Consider the following 23,181-nt stretch of genomic DNA (forward strand, 5'->3'; position numbering starts at 1 on the left):
TTGTGAGGTTCTTTCAAAATAAAATATGCACCGAAATATATTTCATTGCGCCTGCTTTTTGTCAGGTAGTAAAATACACGAAACATAGAACGCACTAGGCTGGCCATCTTAAAGGTGCAGGTCGGTGGCATTCAGTCCATTCACACAGCTGTGCACACACCCTTGCTTTTAACTGGTGGGTTGACTGAATTTGAGCATGACAGGTTGACCTCTTATTCACCCAGGAGAACTTTTTCCTAGAAATATAGCCATTTACCCAACTCAAAGTAACTGCTGCTAGAATAGCAGTCCACCGCTCACCAGTCACCCCGCTAGCAAGAGCACTCTGCCCTGGGGAGAGCAGAGGGTGCCCTCAGGCCCCAGCACAGGGGCACCCCGACTCTGCCCCGCAGGCACGGGGGTGGGGGTGCTGCTGGTGACAGGGGCACCTGGGCCTTTGGGGTGGATTTAGTATAAGAGACAAACAAAGCGAAACGAGATCGATTCTTCTCATCCCATCTCACAGAGGCAGAAACTGAGTCCAGCGGCGGAGCTGGGCATAAACAAGGCCCGGTTCTAACCTTGTGCGCGCCTCAGGGACACCTCCTGAGGGCCTTCAGCTCCAGGCGGACAGAGTTGTTTTGTTCTTTCTTTGAAACCGGCCTTTCTTGGCGCCAGCCTTAGGGGATCAGGCTGACACTGGTCGGGGTTTCTTTTGGGAGAACACCTCCCCAGGGAGTGGCTGCCACCGCTGGCCGCTGCTCCCAGCTGTGGGGGAGCTCGGAGTGTGGCAGCCTCCTGCTCTCCCAGCCTCCGCCCGCAGACTCAGGACCGTGCTCCCGGCTCTCCTGCAGGCGCTTGCTAAGAGCAGTGGTTCCACGGAAGTTCTCTTCATCGGCTTACTCATTTCTCACGTTTCCTGGGGGAGCAGTGAATTTTGAAATAAGTTTTGCAAAGCTAAGAAATAAGGACACATATGTAATACCATAATCAATAAAGAAATTAAAAAAAAAAAAAAAAAGTTAATTCCACCCAGGCTGGTGAGGCTCAGTGCTTGAGCGGCAACCCATGAACCATAAGGTCCCAGTTCGATTCCCAGTCAGGGCACATGCGGAGGTTGAGGGCTCCATTCCCAGCAGGGGGCGTGCAGGAGGCAGCCCGACGATGATTCTCTTTCATCATTGAGGTTTCTCTCTCTCCCCTTTTCTTCCTCTCTAAAATCAATGAAAAGACATATTTTTAAAAATTGTGGGTTTGATTCCCAGTCAGGACACATGCCTACATTGTGGTTTCAGTCCCCTGTTGATCCACATACGGGAGACACCTGATAGATGTTTCTCTCACTGTTTATCCTTCTCTCTGTCTCTCTTCCCTCTCTCTAAAAAAATAAAATAAAAATAAAAATAAATGGACATGTATGTCCTCATTTCATTGCCAGTTGAGCTAGACCTTACTGTTATCTGCAAACATTTAATGTTAATAGTTTCTTTTCTTCCTTCTGCCTCTGGGTAGAAGACCATTCCCAACCAGGAATGGAGACATTCTTGGCTGGGGACATGCTTGGCCGTCACAGCAGGCAGCGGGTGGGGGCTCCTGGCCTCTGCGGGCTGGGCCGGGGGTGGGGGGCGCACCACTGCCCACGCAGGCAGCCCCGGGAGGCAGCCCTGGGAGACGGCTCTGCAGCCACAGCATCCGCTGCCTCAGAGAGCGAACTCTGCTCCCTGAGCGGTCACTCGCCGCACCCAGAGGAGCTCGCACTTAGGGGTGGTGCTCAGAGAACGCTGGCTGAGCTGATGGATGCGCCCGTGAAGCAGGCTTTCACGCTGAATCCTGCGCTGTGGCTGGAGGACTCCCTGAGCCCGATGGCTGTGGCCACATCCCCGCCAGCACCGTCCTGTGCCGGAGTGTCCTATGGGTCAGGGATGTGTCAGAGGAGATCCTGTGGGTCAGGGATGTCAGAGGGGGAGATCCTATGGGTCAGGGATGTGTCAGAGGAGATCCTGTGGGTCAGGGATGTGTCAGAGGAGATCCTGTGGGTCAGGGATGTCAGAGGAGGAGATCCTGTGGGTCAGGGATGTGTCAGAGGAGGAGATCCTATGGGTCGGGGATGTCAGAGGAGATCCTGTGCGTCAGGGATGTGTCAGAGGAGGAGATCCTATGGGTCAGGGATGTGTCAGAGAGGGAGATCCTATGGGTCAGGGATGTGTCAGAGAGGGAGATCCTATGGGTCAGGGATGTGTCAGAGGAGATCCTATGGGTCGGGGATGTCAGAGGAGGAGATCCTGTGGGTCAGGGATGTCAGAGGGGGAGATCCTATGGGTCAGGCATTTGTCAGAGGAGATCCTATGGGTCAGGGATGTCAGAGGAGGAGATCCTATGGGTCAGGGATGTCAGAGGAGGAGATCCTGTGGGTCAGGGATGTGTCAGAGGAGATCCTATGGGTCAGGGATGTGTCAGAGGAGGAGATCCTATGGGTCAGGGATGTGTCAGAGGAGGAGATCCTATGGGTCAGGGATGGGTCAGAGGAGTAGATCCTATGGGTCGGGAATGTCATTGGAGATCCTGTGGGTCAGGGATGTGTCAGAGGAGATCCTATGGGTCAGGGATGTGTCAGAGGAGGAGATCCTGTGGGTCAGGGATGTGTCAGAGGAGATCCTGTGGGTCAGGGATGTGTCAGAGGAGATCCTATGGGTCAGGGATGTGTCAGAGGAGGAGATCCTGTGGGTCAGGGATGTGTCAGAGGAGATCCTGTGGGTCAGGGATGTGTCAGAGGAGATCCTGTGGGTCAGGGATGTCAGAGGAGATCCTGTGGGTCAGGGATGTGTCAGAGGAGATCCTGTGGGTCAGGGATGTGTCAGAGGGGGAGATCCTATGGGTCAGGGATGTCAGAGGAGATCCTGTGGGTCAGGGATGTGTCAGAGGGAGAGATCCTATGGGTCAGGGATGTCAGAGTAGGAGATCCTTCGGGTCATGGCCTCAGACCCTCAGGTAGCCATCAGCTAGGAGTTACTCTTACCCCCCAGGCTCAGCAGCATGGAGCAGGGAGGGTGCTGCATGTGGGAAGGCCTTAGGGCTCTGAGGCATCAGCAAGTGTGCAATGGAAGCCAGAGGAGAGACACAGAAAGCTGCTCCCACACTGCCCCTTGAGGGAGGCGCCTTGAAGCCCAAGGGGACATGACAGCCGGGCTTGGGGACGGTGTCACCCGGCCATTGTCTCAGCGCCGTGTCAGCGGCTCATGTTCAGACAACACCAGAGACACATAGAGGGGCCTTGTTCGCCTGGGGCTGACATCATCTGGGGGAAATACAAAACCGTCCGCTCAATAGATCCCAAAGTCAGTGAGACCGGCCTAGATACACGCCTTCCCGGAGCAGCTCACCTGACACAGCGCACCTTGTCCTGGGCTCTTGGCACATGTGAGTCTGCCTGCACCAGGCTGGGCGGTGCTCTGGCCCTCGGTCCCCTGACATGACCCTATACTATTCATCATGAGTCGTTAGGGCTCCTCCACTCAGCAGACATGCATTTACCGCATTCTCCCCACGGGGCGGGCATGGCCTGGGCCCTGAGCACATGAGGAAAGGTCTCCCAGTGGGTGCACTGCTGATGGGGAGGCAGAGGAGGGTGGACAGAGCAGAGGGGAGTGCTGGGACAGGGAGAGCATGGCAGGCTCACTTCCCTGAGGAGGAAGGCCTCTGTGGAGAGGGTGAAGTTGATTTCAGGCCTGAGAGCGGCCAAAGCACTGCGGAGGGGGGTGGGGGGAGTGCAGCTGGGGGGGAGGGGGGAGCGCCTGCAGCGGGCTTGAGCGGGGGCGAGCCAGCGTGCAAAGTCTCAAGTGCAAACAGGCTTTGGGGGAGGAAGAGGAGGCCAGGCAGAGGGGTTGGCGATGAGATTTGGGGCGTCGCCAGGGAGGAGGGGGACAGGGGGTGAGGACACTGTAGGGAGAGGAGATGTCCCTCTGTGTGGCAAGGCTGGTGAGTGTGAAGTCTCTGCGTTTAGGGGTCACCGGGCCAGCTGAGCGCGCACGTGCAGGCAGGGGTGAGGGGGTGAGGCTCCGGATAGGGAACCCACAAAAGCCCTGAGGAACCATGTTTCTGAGGCGGCCCCCACAACAACAAAAAAGCTGCTTCCAGGAAAGGTCAGAAGGGACGGGGGCGGGGCAGCAGCTGCTTCCTCCGCAGACCATGTGCCATGCAGAGCCCGGTGGGGGTGGGGTGCTGGTCTTCTCTGAGAGACCGCACTGCGCACCCCACCCTCCCACCCCAGCGCCCTGTGCTGCGGCAGCGGCGGCCCCTGGGGGGTGTTGGCTCTCCTCCCCTGGTCAGGGGCCGGGCGGAGGCAGCCTGAGCCCCGTGGCTCCGTGCACCCCGGTGGCTCCGTGCACCTTGGTGGCTCCGTGCACCTCGGGGCGCTCCCAGCACCTCCGGGCGCTCCCTGCACCTCCGGGCGCTCCCCGCACCTCGGGGCGCTCCCCGCACCTCGGGGCGCTCCGGGAAGCCGGAGGTCTGGCCGGGCCAAGCCTCGCCATCCCGGTTCGCTGCCCAGAGGGACGGGCCGCCGCGTGTGCCCAGGCTCCGCGGGGCTCCGCTCCCGGTCCGAGGAGGGGGCGAGGCTGGAGACGGGTGGGGCAGCCGGAACCAGAGAGACCCCAGTTTTAACTGACTCCGCACAGGCACTGCCGCTGGGGTCGGGGGGCCGGGTCGGGGTTTAGGGTCAAATCTGAAGCTTCCGGTGGTGCGGGGGCGGGGGTTGGAAGGGGATCCCGGGAAGAGCCCCCCACGGAGGAGGGAATGTGGGTGTGGGGAGGATCGCCCGGGCCCTGGCGGAGCCCGTGGCAGGCGGGGTCCGGGATGAGCTGCGGGGGGAGGAGAGGGAGGCTCCTCCGCTGGGAGCCGCAGCGGGTCCTGAGGAGGCCTTGGGCTTGTTCCCCCCGAAGCGGGACTGTAAAACTACAAAAACCCCTTTTTGTAAAGAAAGCAAGTGTCCGGTTAGTCAGGTAGAATGTGGGCGATAATGACGCTGGGAAATGGGGAGTAACCCCGGAATCCCAGCTCTGCCTCTGACCGCTGGCGGCCCTGAGCGAGGTGCTGGCCTCTCAGGTCTCCCACCGCCCACCAAAGTGATGGACGTGCACCTCCCAATGAGCCACTGCCCGCTTACGGGATGCGTAAGTTCAATGAACAGGTTGCTGTTTTTGTTTTTAAAGTGACTCTGTATTTGTGGATATAGTCATGGCAATGACCCATGGATAGCTTAGCAAATGTCACTTCTGATGTTGAATTGGAAGATGGAACATCAGCGGGACTTACGTTTTTTAATAAATAAAAAATGCCCAGTTGGGTTTTTTTGTTTGTTTGTTTGTTTTGTAGGTATTGGGAGTTTTTGTTGTTTTATTTTTAAAAGTCAACCTGTTGGGGAGTGTTGGTGGGGGGGGGGTGTCAACAGAAGGACTTGTTGGCATGCACATAAGCACAACCCATGGACACAGACACTGGGGGAGGGGGATGAGGGCATGAGACAGGGGGCAGGGGAGGCTGAGGGAAGGTCTATGGGGGGAAAAGGAGATAGATGTACTCCTATATGTAATACTTAAACAATAAAGTAAAACTTTAAAACTGCACAATTCCGGATAGAGAGAAGAGCCAGCCTGTTGGGCAGCAGTGATCTGGGTAAGAGGTGCTATTTGTTAGCTGAGGAGCTGGCACAGCCCCACACTCTGGCCTCAGGGCAGCGTCCTGCCTGTCAATCCCAGGCCCCGCCAACAGCTGTGTGGTGGGCAGGCCGAGCCTCAGCTCCCCGGTCGCCACTGAGCGGCAGTGAGGAGAGGCCCTCAAACCCTTCTGTTATGAATTCTACACTTTACTGCGAGTTGATGCATTTTCCCTGGAACGGAAATCATTTTGATGCGTGATTTTGGCACTTTGTTTCCCATTTCTACCCACTTACCCAACCTACCAAGGAAGGGTTGTGTGGGGCGGCCTCCCCCCACCAAACCCCGCCCCCCCGCCCCTCCCTCCCCCACTCACACAGGGCAGGTGCTGAACGTGTGTGTACCGTGAGTGTGGAGAGTGGAGCTTTGGGTGTGGGTCTCATTCTGCCATTTGTGAAACTATTAAGTATAATCTCTCTAAATTCTTTTACCTGTAACATGGCACTAAGACTGCCTACCTCAGCGAGTACACAGGACAGGATGTGCTGATACTGCCCAGGGCTCAGCGGGCACCCGGAGCAGAGACAGAGCCTGTGCGGGTGCTGTGACTGTTGCTGCTGAGATGTCTGAGGGTTGGGGAGGGGGCAGGCACAGGAGGCACACAGGAGCCAGCATCCCCGTTTCTTTATCTCTGCCCCTCGGCTCTGGGAAACATTCTGCCACATGCTTGTTAACCGACCTGTTAGCATTTCTTGTCATTTATCTTCTTTAAAATGGGCTAGTAACAGTCTTCCTTTAAGAAACTCTTTTAATGGGAGGATGGATAGATCCCAGGAAGGTTTAGCACTTGTTTGTTAGCTTCCCAGCAAAAGGACTATAATAAGGCGGCCCTGAGAAGCGGCTCATCTCGCTCTCAGGGCAGCAGAGGGAAAGCGAGCAGGGCCTGCTTCTGTGGCTCAGAAAGGAAAGGCGTCTCCGTAACACAGCACCTGAGGGGGGGAGTGCCATGTGGAGTCCAGGCTGGCTTAGAGCTCCAGTGCAGGTCACATGATTTCTCAGGCCCCAGTTCCCTCGTCATTCACAGGCGCTGTCCCCTTCACGGCTCCTGTAGAGGCCGAAAGGCTACACGGGGTGAGGGCCAAGCGCCAAGCACTTCTCCGGGCACACAGCTCTGTGACGTTGGCTGTCTCTTCCCTAGTGCCACGTGAACGTGAACCAGATGTGCTTGTTCACACCTGGGAACCTGCAGGCAACAGGCTGAGTGAGCCAGGGCCGCAGGCCTCATCTGGAGGAGCCACTCCGCCCCACCCTGGCCAGATGTTGCCAGAGGAAATCCAGCCGTCTTTCCAGATCTTACCATCTGGACCTTTATTACGTGGCATCTCCCGATTTCTAGTATTGTCAATCATAACTTATTTATAAGCGTTGTCCTGATGAACAAAACGCACCCACCGCCTTCCCACCTGCAGTCTGAGTGACAAGGGCGGGCCTTCCTGCTGCGGGCGATGGCATCGGCCTCTGACCTCCGCAGAGGAAAGGGCTGGGGACACTGCTCACAGGTGCAGACGGACGTGCCACGGGGGTAGAACTAGCAATTTCCTCCCCATCACCTGCACCGCCTTCTCCTGCCTGTGTGTCTTGTCAGGTCACACAGCGAGATGTTTGATCAGAACCTCTCCCCCAAGATGTCAGCCTTTCTCTTGGCCGTTGTACTGCCCTTGGCGGGAGCTTCAGTCATTGTGAGTTGACAACTTTAATGACGTCATTGGGGAGTCCATCCTTCGGAAACCTCTGCCTTGGTTTAGGTGTAGGCACCTGTGGTGTCTTATAAAGAGGCTTTTAGTTGCAATAAGCAGAATCCAACTCCAGTCAGCGTAAGAGCGAGGAAGAGTGGGCTTATGGCAGGAATACAGGGTGTTTCATGGAGCCCAGGACATCTCCCCGGGCCAGTGGAAGGGACCAGAGTGTGGGGAGGGCCAGGGATGCAGACGGCAGTCCCCCGCTGGCCTCTCCAGCTGAGTGGCTTCTCCTGCCCCTGAGGAACTGCTTGTCCTCTGCTCTCCACCCCTCCACACAGGCAGCCACATTGTCACCTACTCAGACTTCATTCCAGGTTCCCTGGGCTGAGGCTCTGATTGGTCCAGCTTGGGTCAGGTGTGCGTCCCTGCTCCAATCAACTGAGGCCAAAGGGCAGGACCAAGCTGTACAGATACGGACACCACCGCCCATGTTTGTCCTCAGCTGGGCAGACGTGACAAAACATTCACCATTCAATTCTGTAGGGTAAGTGTATGTGTTGGCAAAAAGGCGGTGACCAGCCTGAGGGAGGTCCAAAGCACAGTGGAAAGGAAAAGGATGTTTTTGTAAAATTAGGGCATAAATTCGTTTGGATTATGCAACAACAAAGCAGTGTGAAATATTTTGACATATTTCTTAATGGATTCATACTGTGTGAGTTGATTTTTTTAGTTTTATTTCATTACATCTTTCTATAGGTCATGAGTTTGGTTTCCTTATGTGGGTTTTACAAAAGAAATAAAGTGACTGACACATTTATTTATTTGCTCCCAAGCTAAAGTAGAAAAGAAGATGACTTTATTTTTTTATTTTATTGATTATGGTCTCACATAATTGTCCTTATCCCCCCCATTCCCATCCCAAACCCCTCCCTACATATGCCCCCATCCCCTGTTGTCCATGGCCACTGGCTAGGCCCATATGTATGCACACAAGTCCTTTGGTTGATCTCTCCCCCTTACCCCCACTCTCCCTTACTTTCCCTCTGAGGTTTGAGAATCTGATCGCTGCTTCTCTTTCTCTGAGTCTGTTTTTGTTCATCAGTTTATGTTGTTCATTATTTCCTCTAGCTGTGTGAGATCATGTGATCCAAGATGTAAATCTTGGCTTGGTTCTTTCCTTGTCTAGGTAACTTTGAATAAATTCCCTTAACCTCAGTTCCCTTAAAATGGGATGTTGCCACGGCACAGGCTTTGTGCAGCTTTATGAGGTGATGTATAGGCAGTGCACAGCTTAGTGGCTGGGACCAAGGTTTGTTCCCTTTCCCCTTGCCGCCAGACGTGTGTGCTGGCCTTGGCTTTGCAGAGTTCAGCACATAGTCAGGGCCGGCGCGGTCACCTCCCAGCACGCCTTCAGTCGCTGCTGCGGGCCCCATCCCCATGGTGCCACCGTCTGCAGCTGAGCTACTTTCCCTCTCAGGGCGGAGCTCAATCAAAAACGCAAGTGCAGCCATTGCACCGTTCACATCGGAGACAGCTTGCTTATCCCACACGTGTCCTCCTGTGTGAAATGGGATGAAAAGCACCAATCCCAGGGGTAACTGCTGCAGCTCAGAGGGGACATGAACCGCCAGGATCGCTGTGGACACAGCTGGTGCTCAGGGATGGGAGCTGGTTTCTTTTAAGCCAGGTTATGCGTACCTTAGGCTGTGTACAAAATGCTGGCCATGCTCTTCCGGAGTGGTCCAGCAATCACACACCCGTGGGCAAAGCTGGGTGTGCCGAGTCCACTGTACATCTTGTTACCATGAAATGTGGGAACAGCATGATTCCCAGCAGGAATTACTGTATGTGCACACGATACCTGATACTATAGGACCTTTAAAAAGAATGAGCCTGGGATATGTGTGTTGACAGTGGAAAGATCTTCAAGAAATGGCGTTTGAATTGAAAATGGGAAAATACACACACACACACACACACCACAGACCCACACAACTACAGATATCTATTTGTATAAAATTTCTGGATGGCTACACACATACAAACACAAATACTTTGAGTATTTGCTTTATTTTCAGAATAGTATGTCATATGTAATAATATGCCATATGTAATACTAGAGAAAAACATTTCATATAATTTTTTAAAATATCGATATGTACCCCGGTGTTCTGAAAGTCCATGTACAGCGGCCTGTGAGGATCCTCCTCGAGCTGGCAGGTCCGGTGACGGGAAGCGGGAGCGAGTCAAGGGGAATCTTTGCACTCTGTGCATTGCTTGACTATTTCACAGAGAGGATTTCCCCAAATTGAAAGTACAAATGATAAAAATTAAATATAATTGGATACTTATACATCAAACAGTTCTGAACTGTGTATCTTACCTGTTCTTAATTATAGCAGCAGTAGACTTATAAAATGGAAAGTTTCCATTTGAACTTTAGAATCATGTTTTTCTTCTTATAACTATGCATGTATTATATATATTAAAGCACACCAATGAGTAAAGCCATTTTCATTTGAAAAATAAAATACTGGTTTAAATAAAAATACAGCACTAGTTTCCTCTGGGAAGGAAACCCACTTTTCATAATAAAATCGTGTATGCACATATAGGTATTATCTTTTTAGTATATTGAGTCATCTCTGTTTTTCATTCTTTTCTTCTTTTAAGTCAAAGAGCTAAAAACATTTAAATTTTAACAAGTGCTGATGCCATGTAATGAATCTGTGTGTGACCACGCCTGTGTTTTCCTGAGGTGAAGCCATGTTGGGCTGAGCACATCACGTGTGAAGTCAGTGATGACTCGAGCTCAGGGCTTTCCCGCCAGCCCCACTGACCGCTCTGCTGTCTCCCCACAGATGACGGAGGGCAGGCACTGCCAGGTGCACCTCCTGGACGGCCGCCGGCTGGAACTGCTGGTGCAGGTGGGTGTTCCCCGGGCCACAGGAGCGCGTGGCCGTGCCATGCTGGCTGCGCGTCTGCGCTCACAGCCCGTGGCGCAGGGGTGGAGAAGGAGCTTTGAAGCCAGTAGGCCTGGTCTGTATGTGACTGCACGTTGGTGACATATATTCAGATTCGCGGGTTCCAGTCGCAGCCCTAACGCTCAGTAGCTGTGGAGCTGGGCGAGTGACTTTGCTTCTCTGAATCTCTTGCTGGTAAATTGGATCACATAATGCTTCTCCTGGAAAAGGGTTATGCATCCTGCTGCTTTCCTGGCACATGGCCTTGTCCAGGGTAAATACCCGCTTCATAAACTGTGAACTGGTGTTAAGGTTGCCAGGCTTCCTCACAGAATCACGGTTAAAATCGACCTAAATCATAGATGAGAATGAAATCTCTTTGTGAAATATGTGGGCTTTAGTAAGTGGTGACATATTAATGGTGGGTGCTTCTCTCTTTATCTACCCAACACTTCGGACCAAGAGTCTTAACAATGCTGGCAGTCCCCGCTGACAGCCACACCCACAGCTCTGGCCAGAATGCCTGCCTCTGACCACGCCTCCATGTCTCTCCCTCTGGGCCTGTCCCCAGCCGCCAGGCACAGGCTTCAGTTAGAATGGAAATAGTACAGCCCACAATAGTCTCACCAGAGGAGACATTGTAATCTAGACTTCTGCCTGTTTTTCTCTTCTTTTCTTTTCTCTGCTTTTCTTCCTTTTTTTAAATAAATATTTTTGTATTGATTTCAGAGAGCAAGGGCGAGGGAGAGAGAGATAGAAATATCAATGATGAGAATCATTGATTGGCTGTTTCCTGCATGCCCCCTACTGGGGATCCAGAGCACAACCTGGGCCTGTGCCCTTGACTGAAATTGAACCTGGGACCTTTCAGTCTGCAGGACAATGCTCTATCCACTGAGCCAAACCAGTTAGAGCTACTCTCTTCTTTCTTTCATCCTTTCTTTCTTTCTTCCTTCTTTCCTTCCTTCCTTCCTTCCTTCCTTCCTTCCTTCCTTCCTTCCTTCCTTCCTTCCTTCCTTCCTTTCTTTCTTTCTCCCTCTCTATTCATAACTATTCTTTATTCCCCAAAGCAAACATTCAACCCTCAAACCATCATGACAAATCCTAAACTGACTCAAAGTTCAGGCAGATACACCTAGCAAACCCTCCTGAAAACCCCTTTTCCTCTCCAACTCTGCAAATCCAGCGGCCACAGTCACAGCCATTCTGGCTAATTCCAAACCGTGCCCCTTCCCACCAAGTCCAGTGCTTCCTAAGAGCGCACCGTTTGCTCCTTCCTCTAACTAGATGCTCAGTAAGCAGAGTGAAGCCCACCGTACAATGGGCACAGTGCTCCCTTAGAGAAAGGAGACGCTTAGGCCTTAAAGCGGGCAGAACGGGGTTCCTGACTGTAATACCAGACAAGGGCTTGACTTCTCCTGGCCTTGGCTGACCCGTCCAGAGAGTGCAAACTAAGAACCCATACCTCATGGCCGCTTGCAAGGACGGAATGCGGTAATAAATATAAGGAGCTGGGCACAGTGAATGATTTTTATTGCTGTTATTGTTCTTTTTAATTCGATCTCTGATGCCCCTACAGCCTGGGTCTTGATCCTTTTCAACTAGTCCACCAAGCCCAGTTATTCCTACATGCAGATGGTGAGGGGTTCATACTCTTTGTCTTGGTCACTAGCACCAAACTACACATGAAAGAGTGTTTTTCAAAAACACCCGGGCTTTAGTAAACACAGTCTTACCTTAGAGCAGCGACGTCTGAGGCCCATGAAATCCTTTGGTCTGGTCCTGCCAGGCATTAGGGGTGAGTTAATTAAATGTTTGACCGAATAGAGCAGGCTACTTTTTGAGCTGATGATTTGTATGGCCCGCGAATGATGTCACGAATGTCCAAATCGGCTTGGCATGATAAAAAATAGAAAATTAAAAAAAGGTCCCCACCCCTGCCGAGAGGGAAGAAGTAAGGAACTGCAAATGTCTGAGAAGGATGGTCTCACTGAGGTTCCTCTCCCCACTCCTCTCCTTCATCTCAGAGGATAGTCTGCAGGAGTCTGAGCGGGCCGCCCGGCTGGGGAGAAGCAGATATTTGAGAGCGAACACACTATTGGGCAGAGGGGTGGGAGCACTGAGAGAGGCAAGCATGTTCTAACCGGCGTTCCGTACCCACAGCCCAAGCTGCTAGCGCGGGAGCTGCTGGACCTCGTGGCTTCGCATTTCAACCTGAAGGAGAAGGAGTACTTTGGAATCACGTTTACAGATGACATGTAAGTGTTTCTATCTCTTCACCTTTTGTCTGGGCCACCTCCCTGCTGTCATCCATAATTAGAAAATAAAAAAAAACACGGGGTGGGGGTAATGCTCCAATCATTAGACTATGTCCTACTTAAAGGTTTGTGGGGTTTTTTTTAATATATTTTTATTGATTGTAGAGAGGGAGAGATAGAAACACCAATGATGAGAGCGAATCATTTATCGACTGCCGCCTGCACCCTCCCCTCCCCCTCCCTTTACCCTTCCTCCCCTCACCCCGGGGGATCGAGCCCACAACCCAGGCATGTTCTCTTGACCGGAATTGAACCTGGGACCCTTCGGTCCACAGGCCAATGCTTTATCCACTGAGCCAAACTTGCTAGGGCTACTTAACTTTTTTTAAGGCAAGATTTTTCTCCTAGGACTATTGTAGAAGGAGAAGAAAAGGAATATTGACCTTAAGAACTCAAAATATTGTCCTCTTTTAGAAATTTGTTGTAATTAGTTTGTTATTCTTCTCTGAATGCACTGTGCTTGCTTAATGAGCTCATGTAGCAGAGAGAGAAATGCTAGATGGTCATTCATTCACATCTTGGAACTGAATAATGTTTTGGTGTTGGTGGCAAGGAAGTTTGTAGGCAATTTATGGCCCACCCATAAGACATGTATATAATTTAATGTGGAGGGGACTTCTTAACTTCCACTGAGCCCCTTTTATGTTACATCCTCACCATCTTTTCTTTCCATTTACTTCCATTTTTTTGCTAACTTGGAGATTGTATGTATTTGTCAGCAATTTAGATCTTCTCTGAAGTGAGGCAGGCTTATAACAATGAGTTTAAAACTCCTTGTAAGCAAATGTGTTTTGAGTTATCGACATTATTCTGTGTGAGTACATATCTGCCTGCTTTATGGCAGCCCAGTTCGCCTATATTCCAATTCGCCTGTGTGATATGCAGCCTGCTACGTTAGCAGAGGAATTCTCCCCCTTTCTGAGGATAATTTCCAAAGATCTCTTCACATATTAAAATTCAAGAAAATGTGTTCCAGACAAACCATGTTGCCACCACAGCAAATCTCCCAGAGCACATGCTCTCAGCACTCCGGCGTAACCAGGCAGAGGGGGTTCCCAGAGGGGTCATTTGCTTGCACACTGTGACTTCCGGTTATGTCCTGCCTAGAGGGCTGAGGGCCTGTGACCTCCTGGAAATACCCCTGGGCTCGGATCTTGGGCTGGAGAAACCCCAGCGGCTGAGCTACCAGGAGACATGGCAAAACCTGGAAACCTTGATTCGGGATATTTTCTGAGGAGGGTTCAACAAAGCAGAAAAAGGTGCTCTCACCTCACAGCACCTCCCTCCTCTGACTCAACATTCTCTGCTGGATGAGCTAGGAAGTGCAGATGTCCACTGACCCATGCTCCAGCCAGAAAGCCAGGGCCAGTTCATGTGGATCAGTGATCACACTCACATACACACACACACACACACACACCTGTGCATACATGCGCCCACACACATTGAAGCTGAATGTGAATGAAATAATAGCTAGTAGCACAAGACATAAATCTATAAATACTTAATGGCTAAGTTATGTGGTGCAATCTTTACTATAATTTAGAGGTCATAAGCACTATAATTTAGAGGTCACATAAAGTAGAAGCTAAAAGCTCAATAAATATGGGAGTATTTTTTTCATTTAAAAATCTTTCTTGAGTGCCCACTAAGTGCCAGGCATTGTTCTAAGTCCTGGGAAGTCAGCTGTGAACAACACAGACGGGGTTCTGGCTTCCCTGCAGCTTATACTGGCATGACATAGACTAGCAGCACAAATAAACAAGCCATACATGGAAACACCAGAATGACAGGCTTGAAGAACATAAAATAAGGCTGTGATCCAGAAAAGCTGGGTGCCGTTCCCGGCAGGGTGAGCTGGGTGCTTCTGGGGAGGGGCATTCAATGAAGAGCAAGAACCAGTTCTGTCCACTTAGAGGTGCTCCAGGCACCTTCTGTTGTTGCTGTTGTTGTTGTTGTTGTTGTTGCTGTTGTTGTTGAGAAAGGGGAAGAGCCAGTGTGGCTAGACAATAGAGAGTAAGAGGCAAAGTGGGACGAGATATTATACTGGGGGGAAGGCAAGGGGTAGATATCATAGAATCCTGGGAGCTGTGTGATCTTGTGCTGGGGTTCTTGTCCCAGCATTAAGAAGGGTTCAGCAATCTGGAGAAAGGCTGTGTGTAGATCAAGTAGGAGTCCAGAGATGAAAGATAGTTTTGAATTTTGAAAGGCATTGGGGGTCAGAGGAGCTTCAGCTAAAGGAGCTAAAGTTCTCTCTTGACTCAGGACCCTTGCTTTTTATTAACACAATTTGTCCTAAGGCAAGATGGAGATAATACACTTCAAAGAGTAGGGTGCAGAAGCATTGTCATATTGGGCAATAGCCTACAGTTGTTCAGGTGTTTGGCCAACAGAAGGCAAAAACATGGAGATTGAGATGTCCTGAGCTGTCTGACAACAAGCAATCATCCTATTCAGGTTTGGGGGAAGTGCCCTTTAGCCACTCCAACAGGTGATTACATATGTGGTTCAGCCCTTGTTTTATCAACCTTTTGATGTGCTGGAATTAGCTCCTGGCAATATTGGACCAGTGACTTCACATCTCTGACACTCCGGTTTTCTCATCTGTACAATGAGCGTAATAATAGTGCGTGTACCATAGGACTGTGAGGGACATACACCAGGGCACTGGTCTTATGTCACCTGTTGAGTCAGTGGGAATGCGTGGGAGCAGACAGGTGTTCAGAGGAGGCTGGAGGAGACTGGGTGGGGTTCCGTGGCCGGACAACAGACATCAGCCCTAGTAGGACAGGTGGACTTCAGAGGGCACAGGAGAGGACAGTCCAGGGCAGAGGCATTCCGTGGGCCGTGCTGAACATGGTGCGTTTCCCCGGGGAGAGACAGACATGGGGAGCCCTGCGATCATGAGGCAGGTGGTGGGAGAGGGACCCCTCGGCCACGGGAGGATGTTGAGTAGGGGAGTGATGGGGTTGCATGCTCCCCAGGCTGCACGCCCTGGTGGCCCGAAAAGCAGGCCATGGCCACAAGGGACCTCCTGGGAAAGCTAGGAGCCCAGGAGGGATGAGCAGACAGCGGCAGGTCAGGTGCTCCTTCTGAAAGCAAAGGGATGGATGGATGGATGGATGGATGGATGGATGGATGGATGGATAACTTCCTCTAGTGACAGGCCCTGCTGCTCCCTCCCAGACTTTCTGCCTAACCCTCTGGGGAGAGCAGCCATGGGGTGGGGAAGTGGCAAGTGCCCCCCTGGCTCCTTGCGTCTGCTTTGAAGGATGCCCGTGGGGAAGGCGCCTGAGGATGGCCGTGGGGAAGGCCCTGAAGGATGCCTGTGGGAAAGGCCCCTGAGGATGGCCGCGGGAAGGCGCCGCCTGGCTGTCTATTTTCGGGAGAAGGGCGAGAAGGAGGGTGGGGAGAGGAGTGGCAGGCTGTCTGTGCAGGGAGGGCATTGGCCCTCTGCCTTTGGGGACGGGTCTGGAGAACTGCTCTGTCTGAGGGTGCCTCCCTGGGACGTCTGGGTCACAGGCCCAGTCCTTTTTGTCTGGTGGGTATTTTGGGAAAGTGTTTTCCGCCTCCTTCCCGCCCACCTTCGGCCGCAGGGGAGCCTCCCAGGCGGGAGCACGGCCTCTGACGCCAGAGGCGGGGCGCAGCGCCCAGGGGGGCGGGCTTCCCGGAGGCCAGCAGAGGGCGCTGGTCAGCAGACCAGCTGGTGCCCAGGCCTCCCCCGAGCGGGAAGACTGGAACTGGCAGCCCCGGGACCACAGCAGTGAGGGGGCATCCATCCCACTCCCCCTCCCACCTCCGGCTTGATATCCCCCCACCTCCCACCTCCCACCTCCCACCTCCAGGCTTGATACCCGGGAGGCCAGAAGGCGGCAGGGGCTCCTGAGACCTCGTCCTGCCCGGCGGGGCGTGTGCAGGGCGAGCCTGTGGCCGCCAGGGGGCAGCCGCGGCCTTCCTGACAGCTCCCTCGTTCACAGGCTCTGACTTCCTAACCGGATGCATGGATCTCCCTGTTGGGAAAGGACTTTTGGTATAAGCTTTCCTTATGCAGACATAGCACACGGGGTTACAGCGCAGCTTTGACTTCTGGTCGTCATCCAGCTGGCAGGCCTGTGGCGGTGCAGGTCTGGCCAAAGGGAACGGCTCTGGGGCCTGCGGGTGCCGGGCGTGCAGACCAGATGTCTCTTTGAGTCAGTGGCCTCACCTGCTACCTCTGCTATTGGCTGATGGAACTTGAGAAAAGCGGGTTACGAGCTTTGAGGTCTCTCCTTAGCCTCCAAGACTATAAAGTAGCACGTTAGCTTTGCATATCTCAGTGAAAGGGTGATGTGTAAAGTTCACTTTTTAAAATGTATTTATATTGATATCAGAGAGGAAGGGAGAGGGAGATAGAGATGGAAACATCCGTGATGACAGAGAATCATCAATAGGTTGCCTCCTGCTAGCCCCCTACTGGGGATCAAGCCTGCAACCCAGGCCTGTGCCTTTGACTGGAATCAAACCCAAGACCCTTCAGTCCGCAGGCCATCACTCTATCCACTGAGCCAAACCAGCTGGGGCTAAAGTTCACTTCCTATTCTGAGTTTATCCTGTTGGTGAGATTATGGATGGATTTTTAAAATCTAATTTTCAATTTATCCTTTAGAAAATTATCTTATATTAAATTTACATGGATATCTTCTTATTAAAACATTTAATATCATAGTTGAAGCCAATCTCTTTTGATTGTAACAATGTGTTTTATATCTTTCCAAAATTATATCCAAGAAGTTTCATCCATATATAATAGTGTTTTGAGTGTGCTTCTGTGGTTAATATAATTGAGTTATTCATTCTTGGACATCATTTCATGCAATTTCATATAAATATACATTGTGCTTTTTTTGTTTGTTCATCCTCACTGGAGGATTTTTTTCATTGATATTTTTAGAGAGAGTGGAAGGAAGGGGAGGGGGGGAGAGAGAGAGGGAGGGGGAGAGAGAGAGAGGGAGAGAGAGAGGGAGAGAGAGAGGGAGAGAGAGAGAGAGGGAGGGAGAGAGAGAGGAAGGGAGAGAGAGACAGAGAGAGAGAGAGAGATGTGAGAGAAACACATCGACTGGCTGCCTCCTGCACATGCCGCATTGGACCAGGGATCAAAGCTGCATGCTCTTGATTGGGGATCAAACCTGCGACTCTCTGCCATGAGGGCTGATGCTCCACATAGAAACACCCGCCAGGACTGCATTATGCTTTTTAATGATGCCACATCTTTCCTATGTAAAAGCAAAAAAGACAATTCAAAAGGAGTCTCCTTTTCACAAGAAAACTTTTGAGATCTGATGCTATACAATGTTTTATTTATTTTATAGCACATTTGAACACCTCTGAAATTGGGATACATATTTAATTTAGTGCCATCCTAAACGTGATAAAATACAGGGTAAGAAACCCTTAACTGCCAGTCCTCTATCTTTGTATCATCTTTACATAAAACACTAGTACTTCTAAAGCCCTTCCCTTGCTCACTTATATCAGTTTATTTATCTTCATAATATTCATCCAAGGAAAGCTAGGAACAGTTATCAGAAGCCTTATTTTATAATTATCGAAACAAAAATATTTGCTTCACTGTTAAAACTAGTAAGTGATCAAGCCGAAAGTTATTATAAAGCTGACTCATCTTCCCTGTGTGGAAAGTCCTGGGGTGAAATCCCAGCTCTGCCACTTTCCTTGCCGAGTTGCTGTTAATTAGGACATCCAGTCACACCGAGTTCCTGCCTGGCTGGCACAGAGCAGCTACCCAATGAAGAGGAACTATTGATATTTTTATTAATAGTAATATTATTTATGTCCATTTTTCCTCTCTATTTATAATAAATATAGCTTAGGATTTCTGATTTTTTTTTAATTGTTTACTCAATACCAGAATAGGTTGGGCAATGTCTTCTGGCCCTTCATAGATTTGATTGTGTTATCATTTGACACCTATCACTATCAGCACACTCTTTTTTTTATTTCTTTATTGATTATGGTATCACATAATTGTCCTCATCCCACCCCAAACCCTTCCCCACATATGCCCTTGTTGTCCATGGTCACTGGCTAGGCCCATATGCATGCACACAAGTCCTTTGGTTGATCTCTTCCCCTATCCCCTCCATCCCCTACCTTCCCTCTGAGGTCTGACAGTCTGATCGATGCTTCTCTGTCTCTGGGTCTATTTTTGTTCATCAGTTTATATTGCTCATTATTTTTCCTAGATGAGTGAGCTCATGTGATACAAGAAATACACTTATAAGAACCAAAAATGAGACAAACAATAATGGTTATGCTGAGAGGCAAATGAATCAGTCTGTAGTGAGTTTCTCTCTGGGCCAACAGTTCTTTTGAGACTCAATTTCTATGTCAAACAGTTCCTTATGTGTACATGTCAGCCATGATATTTCAGTTCTGGATGGTGGACAAATGGTGGTGATGCAGGTCCCACCCTCTCTGGTTTGGTCCTGGGCAACCTTCTGCGACACACAGCCTTAAATTTGGTGTCACCAAGCAACACAGAGTCTGTGCCCTCTTGGGATTCACAGCCCAAAGCAGAGCGTCAGGTCAGACAGCTGGAGAAAGCTGCAGAGGCGGTCCTGAGCCAGGGTGGCAGACCTTGCCTTGCTCGGAGGGCAAAGCTCGGGAAGAGCTATTTATACCCATAAACGTGGTGAGGCCCTTGAGTAAATAAACAAATATTCTCAAAGGTCGGGGGAAAGTAGATGTACAATTATGAGTACGTGAAACACAAGGTTTGCTCTTGTTTATTATTTAGTATTTGTTGTATTACTAGAGGCCCGGTGCATGAAATTCGTGCACTGGTAGGTCCTTAGGCCTGGCTGGTGATCAGGGCTGATTAGGTTTCCTGCATCCTCCTTCCCTTGCCCCCCGAGCATTGCCACAGCGTGGTTCCTCACCTCCTCCTCCCCGCACCCGCATCCGCCATCACCCATCCCCAGCTCCTCATCCAAGCCCGGGCCCGGCCCGATTGAGGATCAGGAACTGCTGGCAGGGGGGGAGGGGCCAACCACCACCATGGTGGGCAGGTGGCAGGCCGATTGGGGCCTGCTGGCCAGGGGGAAGAATGGGGGGAGGTACCCAGGAAGTTGGCTGCTGGCCCCAAGGAGGGAGCCTGCCCTTGGCACCCCCTGGGAAAGGGGCTGAAATCCGCCACCACCCACCCCCAGTTCCCTGTCCCAGCCTGGGGGTCTGGCCCTGATCAGGCGATTTAGGCCTGCTGGCCGGAGGACCGGCGGGGAGGAGCGGGGAGCGGGCTGGAAGGTTGTCTGGCAGGCCACATTGGCGATTAGGGCCTGCAGGCTGGAGGCAGTTCCTGCATTGAGTGTCTGCCCCCTGGTGGTTAGTGCATGTCACAGCAACCAGTTGTTCTAGTTCCGTTGTAACTCTCTTAGGCTTTTATTATATAGACTAGAGGCCTGGTGCATGAAATTCGTGCACGGGGGAAGGGGTGTCCCTCAGCCCAGCCTGCACCCTCTCCAATCTGGGACCCCTCAAGGGATGTCTGACTGCCCTCTCACAATCCAGGACTGCTGGCTCCCAACCGCCTGACTACCTGCCTGCCTGGTTGCCCCTAACTGCTTCTGCCTGCCAACCTGATCACCCCATAACTGACCTCCCCTGCAGACCTGGTCACCCCTAACTGCCCTCCCCTGAAGGCCTGGTTCCCCCCAACTGCTCTCCTCTGCTGGCCTTGTCTCCTCCAACTGCTCTTCCCTTGCAGTCCTGGTCCCTCCCAACTGCCTTCCCCTACTGGCCATCTTGTGGTGGCTATCTTATGTCCACATGAGGGCAGCCATCTTGTGTGTTGGAGTGATGGTCCATTTGCATATTACTCTTTCATTAGATAGGATTTCCATGCGAACACTATAAACCTTCTGCCCACCCTACATCTGCTTAAATATTAGAAGGCTCAATTTAGACTTTCATATAGAAGCAGCACCCAGAGGGTAGTCACCCTGTAGATGTAAAAAGTGACAGTAGCCCCGGCTGGTGTGGCTCAGTGGGTAAGGTGCCATCTCCATGCACCAAAAGGTGGTGTTTCAGTTCCCCATCTGGGCACATGCCCAGGCTGTAGGCTCAGTCCCTGGTTGGGGCACATGCAGGAGGCAGCCAATCGATGTTCACTCTCACATCTATGTTTCCTCTCTCCTGCTCCTTTCCTCTCTCTCTAAAAATAAATTTTTAAAAAATTTTAAAGAAAGGTAGTTTAGTTGTCTGCCTGATTTCATTAAATGATCAAGTTTTCCCCTTCATGACTATCTAAAATATTTCAGATTTTATATTTATTAAGAATTTAAAGATTAATACACTTAATGTCACCTGGTGCTATTTCTTGCTTGCCTTCTCAGAGGATATACTCGTGCACCCTATCTGGATATTGGGCTTTAATTTTAAAAATGGTGACTTACTGTGCTCACTGTATGCACCGCCTTTCCATTTAAAACCATATCTTGGATATTGTTCAAAATGAGTTTGTAAAGATGGTATCAATCTTTTATATGGCTGCATTGTATTTTATCCCTCAGGTGAAGTTTATTTGTGAAGCAATATCCTGATAGGCATTCCGGTTGTTTCGAGTTTTGTCACCGTTACAAACAACACTACAGGGAGTGGCTGTATGTGCAGACCGTGTTCCACTTGTCACTGTTACACACTACACACAACGCTCAGGGAGTGAGTGTATGTGCAGACCATGTTCCACTTGTCACCGTTACACACAATGCTCAGGGAGGGACTGTATGTACAGACCGTGTTCCACTTGTCACTGTTACACACAATGCTCAGGGAGGGACTGTATGTGCAGACTGTGATCCACTTGTCACCATTACACACAATGCTCAGGGAGGGACTGTATGTGCAGACTGTGATCCACTTGTCACCGTTACAAACAGCGCTCAGGGAGTGCCGAGCTCCCGGGATGGAGATGCTGACGCGGGCAGGGCTTCTCTCCCCGGGAAATCGCTAAAAGCCCTCGTTGCTGGTGCACCAGGGTGATCCCCGCCGTGCGTGTCTGGGAGCAGCGGCCTCTCGCGGCGTTGCCGGCAGTGGGTTCTGAGCCTGGCTCTGGCTTCCTGTCTAACCCTCTGCCTTTGCCTTCCCTCACAGCGGTCAGCAGAACTGGCTGCAGTTAGATCACCGGGTCCTTGACCATGACTTGCCCAAGAAACCAGGCCCAGCCATTTTGCACTTTGCCGTGAGGTAAGTATCCGCAGACACACCCAGCACCCCCTTCCCTTCAAAACCGGACAAATGCTGGTGACCAGAGGCTGAGGGTTAAAAAGAAGCCACCTACGGAAACAGGGCTGAGTGGAACATTACTCGTCTGGCCGTTCCCTCAGGCCTGGGTGGGACGGTTTTCTTTGAAAAGGAAGGACAGAATCACCTCCCTTTCCTGCTCCAAGCCCTTGGACCAATTTAAAGCGAGAAAAACATAGGTGGTGCGTTTTAATCCCTAAACCTGTTTCTGATTTAACGTACTTTAGGACTTCTTATATTTGAAATATGACAAGCATTTATTATTACATTTTCTGTGTGTTTCCTGGAGACTGTGGAAATAATTGAATGTATATAATGTCACGCCTTTAATTTGACCGGAACACAAAATGCAAGCCAGTGTTCACTGCGAGAATGGGCTTAACGCGGGGAAACCTGGACTCAGCCTGCAGGCCGGGGACTGCCGAGAACGGTGCGCGCTGGCCTGCCCGCTCGGCGGGGGCCGTCGCAGTCACGGGTGGGGCTCCGTTATTTCCTCCTGAAGTGGGTGCATTCACTACATCAATGATGTAGGAGGCGGTATTTTTTCCCATTTTTTCCCATTAGTTATTCACATCACCCTGGCCGGGTATTTCAGTTGGTTAGAGTGTCATCCCAATACACAAGGATTTTGGTTTGATCCCCTGTCAGGACATATACAAGAATCAACCAAAGAAGGCATAAATAGATGGAACAAGTCGATGTCCCTTGCTCTCTCTCCCTCCCTACCTCTCTCTCTCCCCCCACCTCCACTCTCTATAAAAAATATATATATATATATATATATATATATATATATATATATATATATATATATAATTTTTTTAATTATTTACACTCTAAGATAAATCAAGTGCTATGAACAGTCGCACCCATGCTCTGCTCCTAGCTTAAGAAATAAAACTTTATTAATTTTTCTGAAAGCCCCTCTTCCCACTCTCCTGAATTTGATGATAAATTTTATTTTTCTGGACTGAAACCAAACATGATAAAACAAGCTAAGACAGTAGATTTACCATAAATCTAAATATGCTTTTATAAATCTATACCAACCTGAAAGATGTTCTTTTAGTCTGAGCTTATGTTCTTTTTTGAATATTGAAATATGCTTTGTTTTATGATGTGATAGTGGAAGCTCCTTACTCTTCCTGAGGGGGGTTTATACTATGACTAGAGGCCCCCGGTGCACAGGAATCATGCACTGGGGCTGGTGAGGGCCCTCAGCCCGGCCTGCACCCTC

At 50.8% G+C, this 23,181-nt stretch overlaps 1 protein-coding gene across 5 annotated transcripts in view; it reads left to right on the forward strand.

Annotated features, from left to right (window-relative positions):
- Nucleotides 1–23,181, forward strand: part of FRMD4B (FERM domain containing 4B) — a 203,672-nt gene that overhangs the window by 73,154 nt on the left and 107,337 nt on the right. For all 5 annotated transcript variants that reach the window (XM_045578941.1, XM_045578940.1, XM_036430563.2 and 2 more), the window contains exons 2-4: nt 10,231–10,296; nt 12,496–12,590; nt 21,795–21,887. In XM_045578941.1, the coding sequence (XP_045434897.1) occupies nt 10,231–10,296; nt 12,496–12,590; nt 21,795–21,887 (254 nt within the window). The remainder of the gene's footprint in view (nt 1–10,230; nt 10,297–12,495; nt 12,591–21,794; nt 21,888–23,181) is intronic.

The sequence above is a fragment of the Pipistrellus kuhlii genome, unplaced genomic scaffold, assembly GCF_014108245.1.
Source record: "Pipistrellus kuhlii isolate mPipKuh1 unplaced genomic scaffold, mPipKuh1.p scaffold_m20_p_11, whole genome shotgun sequence".
Classification (NCBI taxonomy): Eukaryota; Metazoa; Chordata; class Mammalia; order Chiroptera; family Vespertilionidae; genus Pipistrellus; species Pipistrellus kuhlii.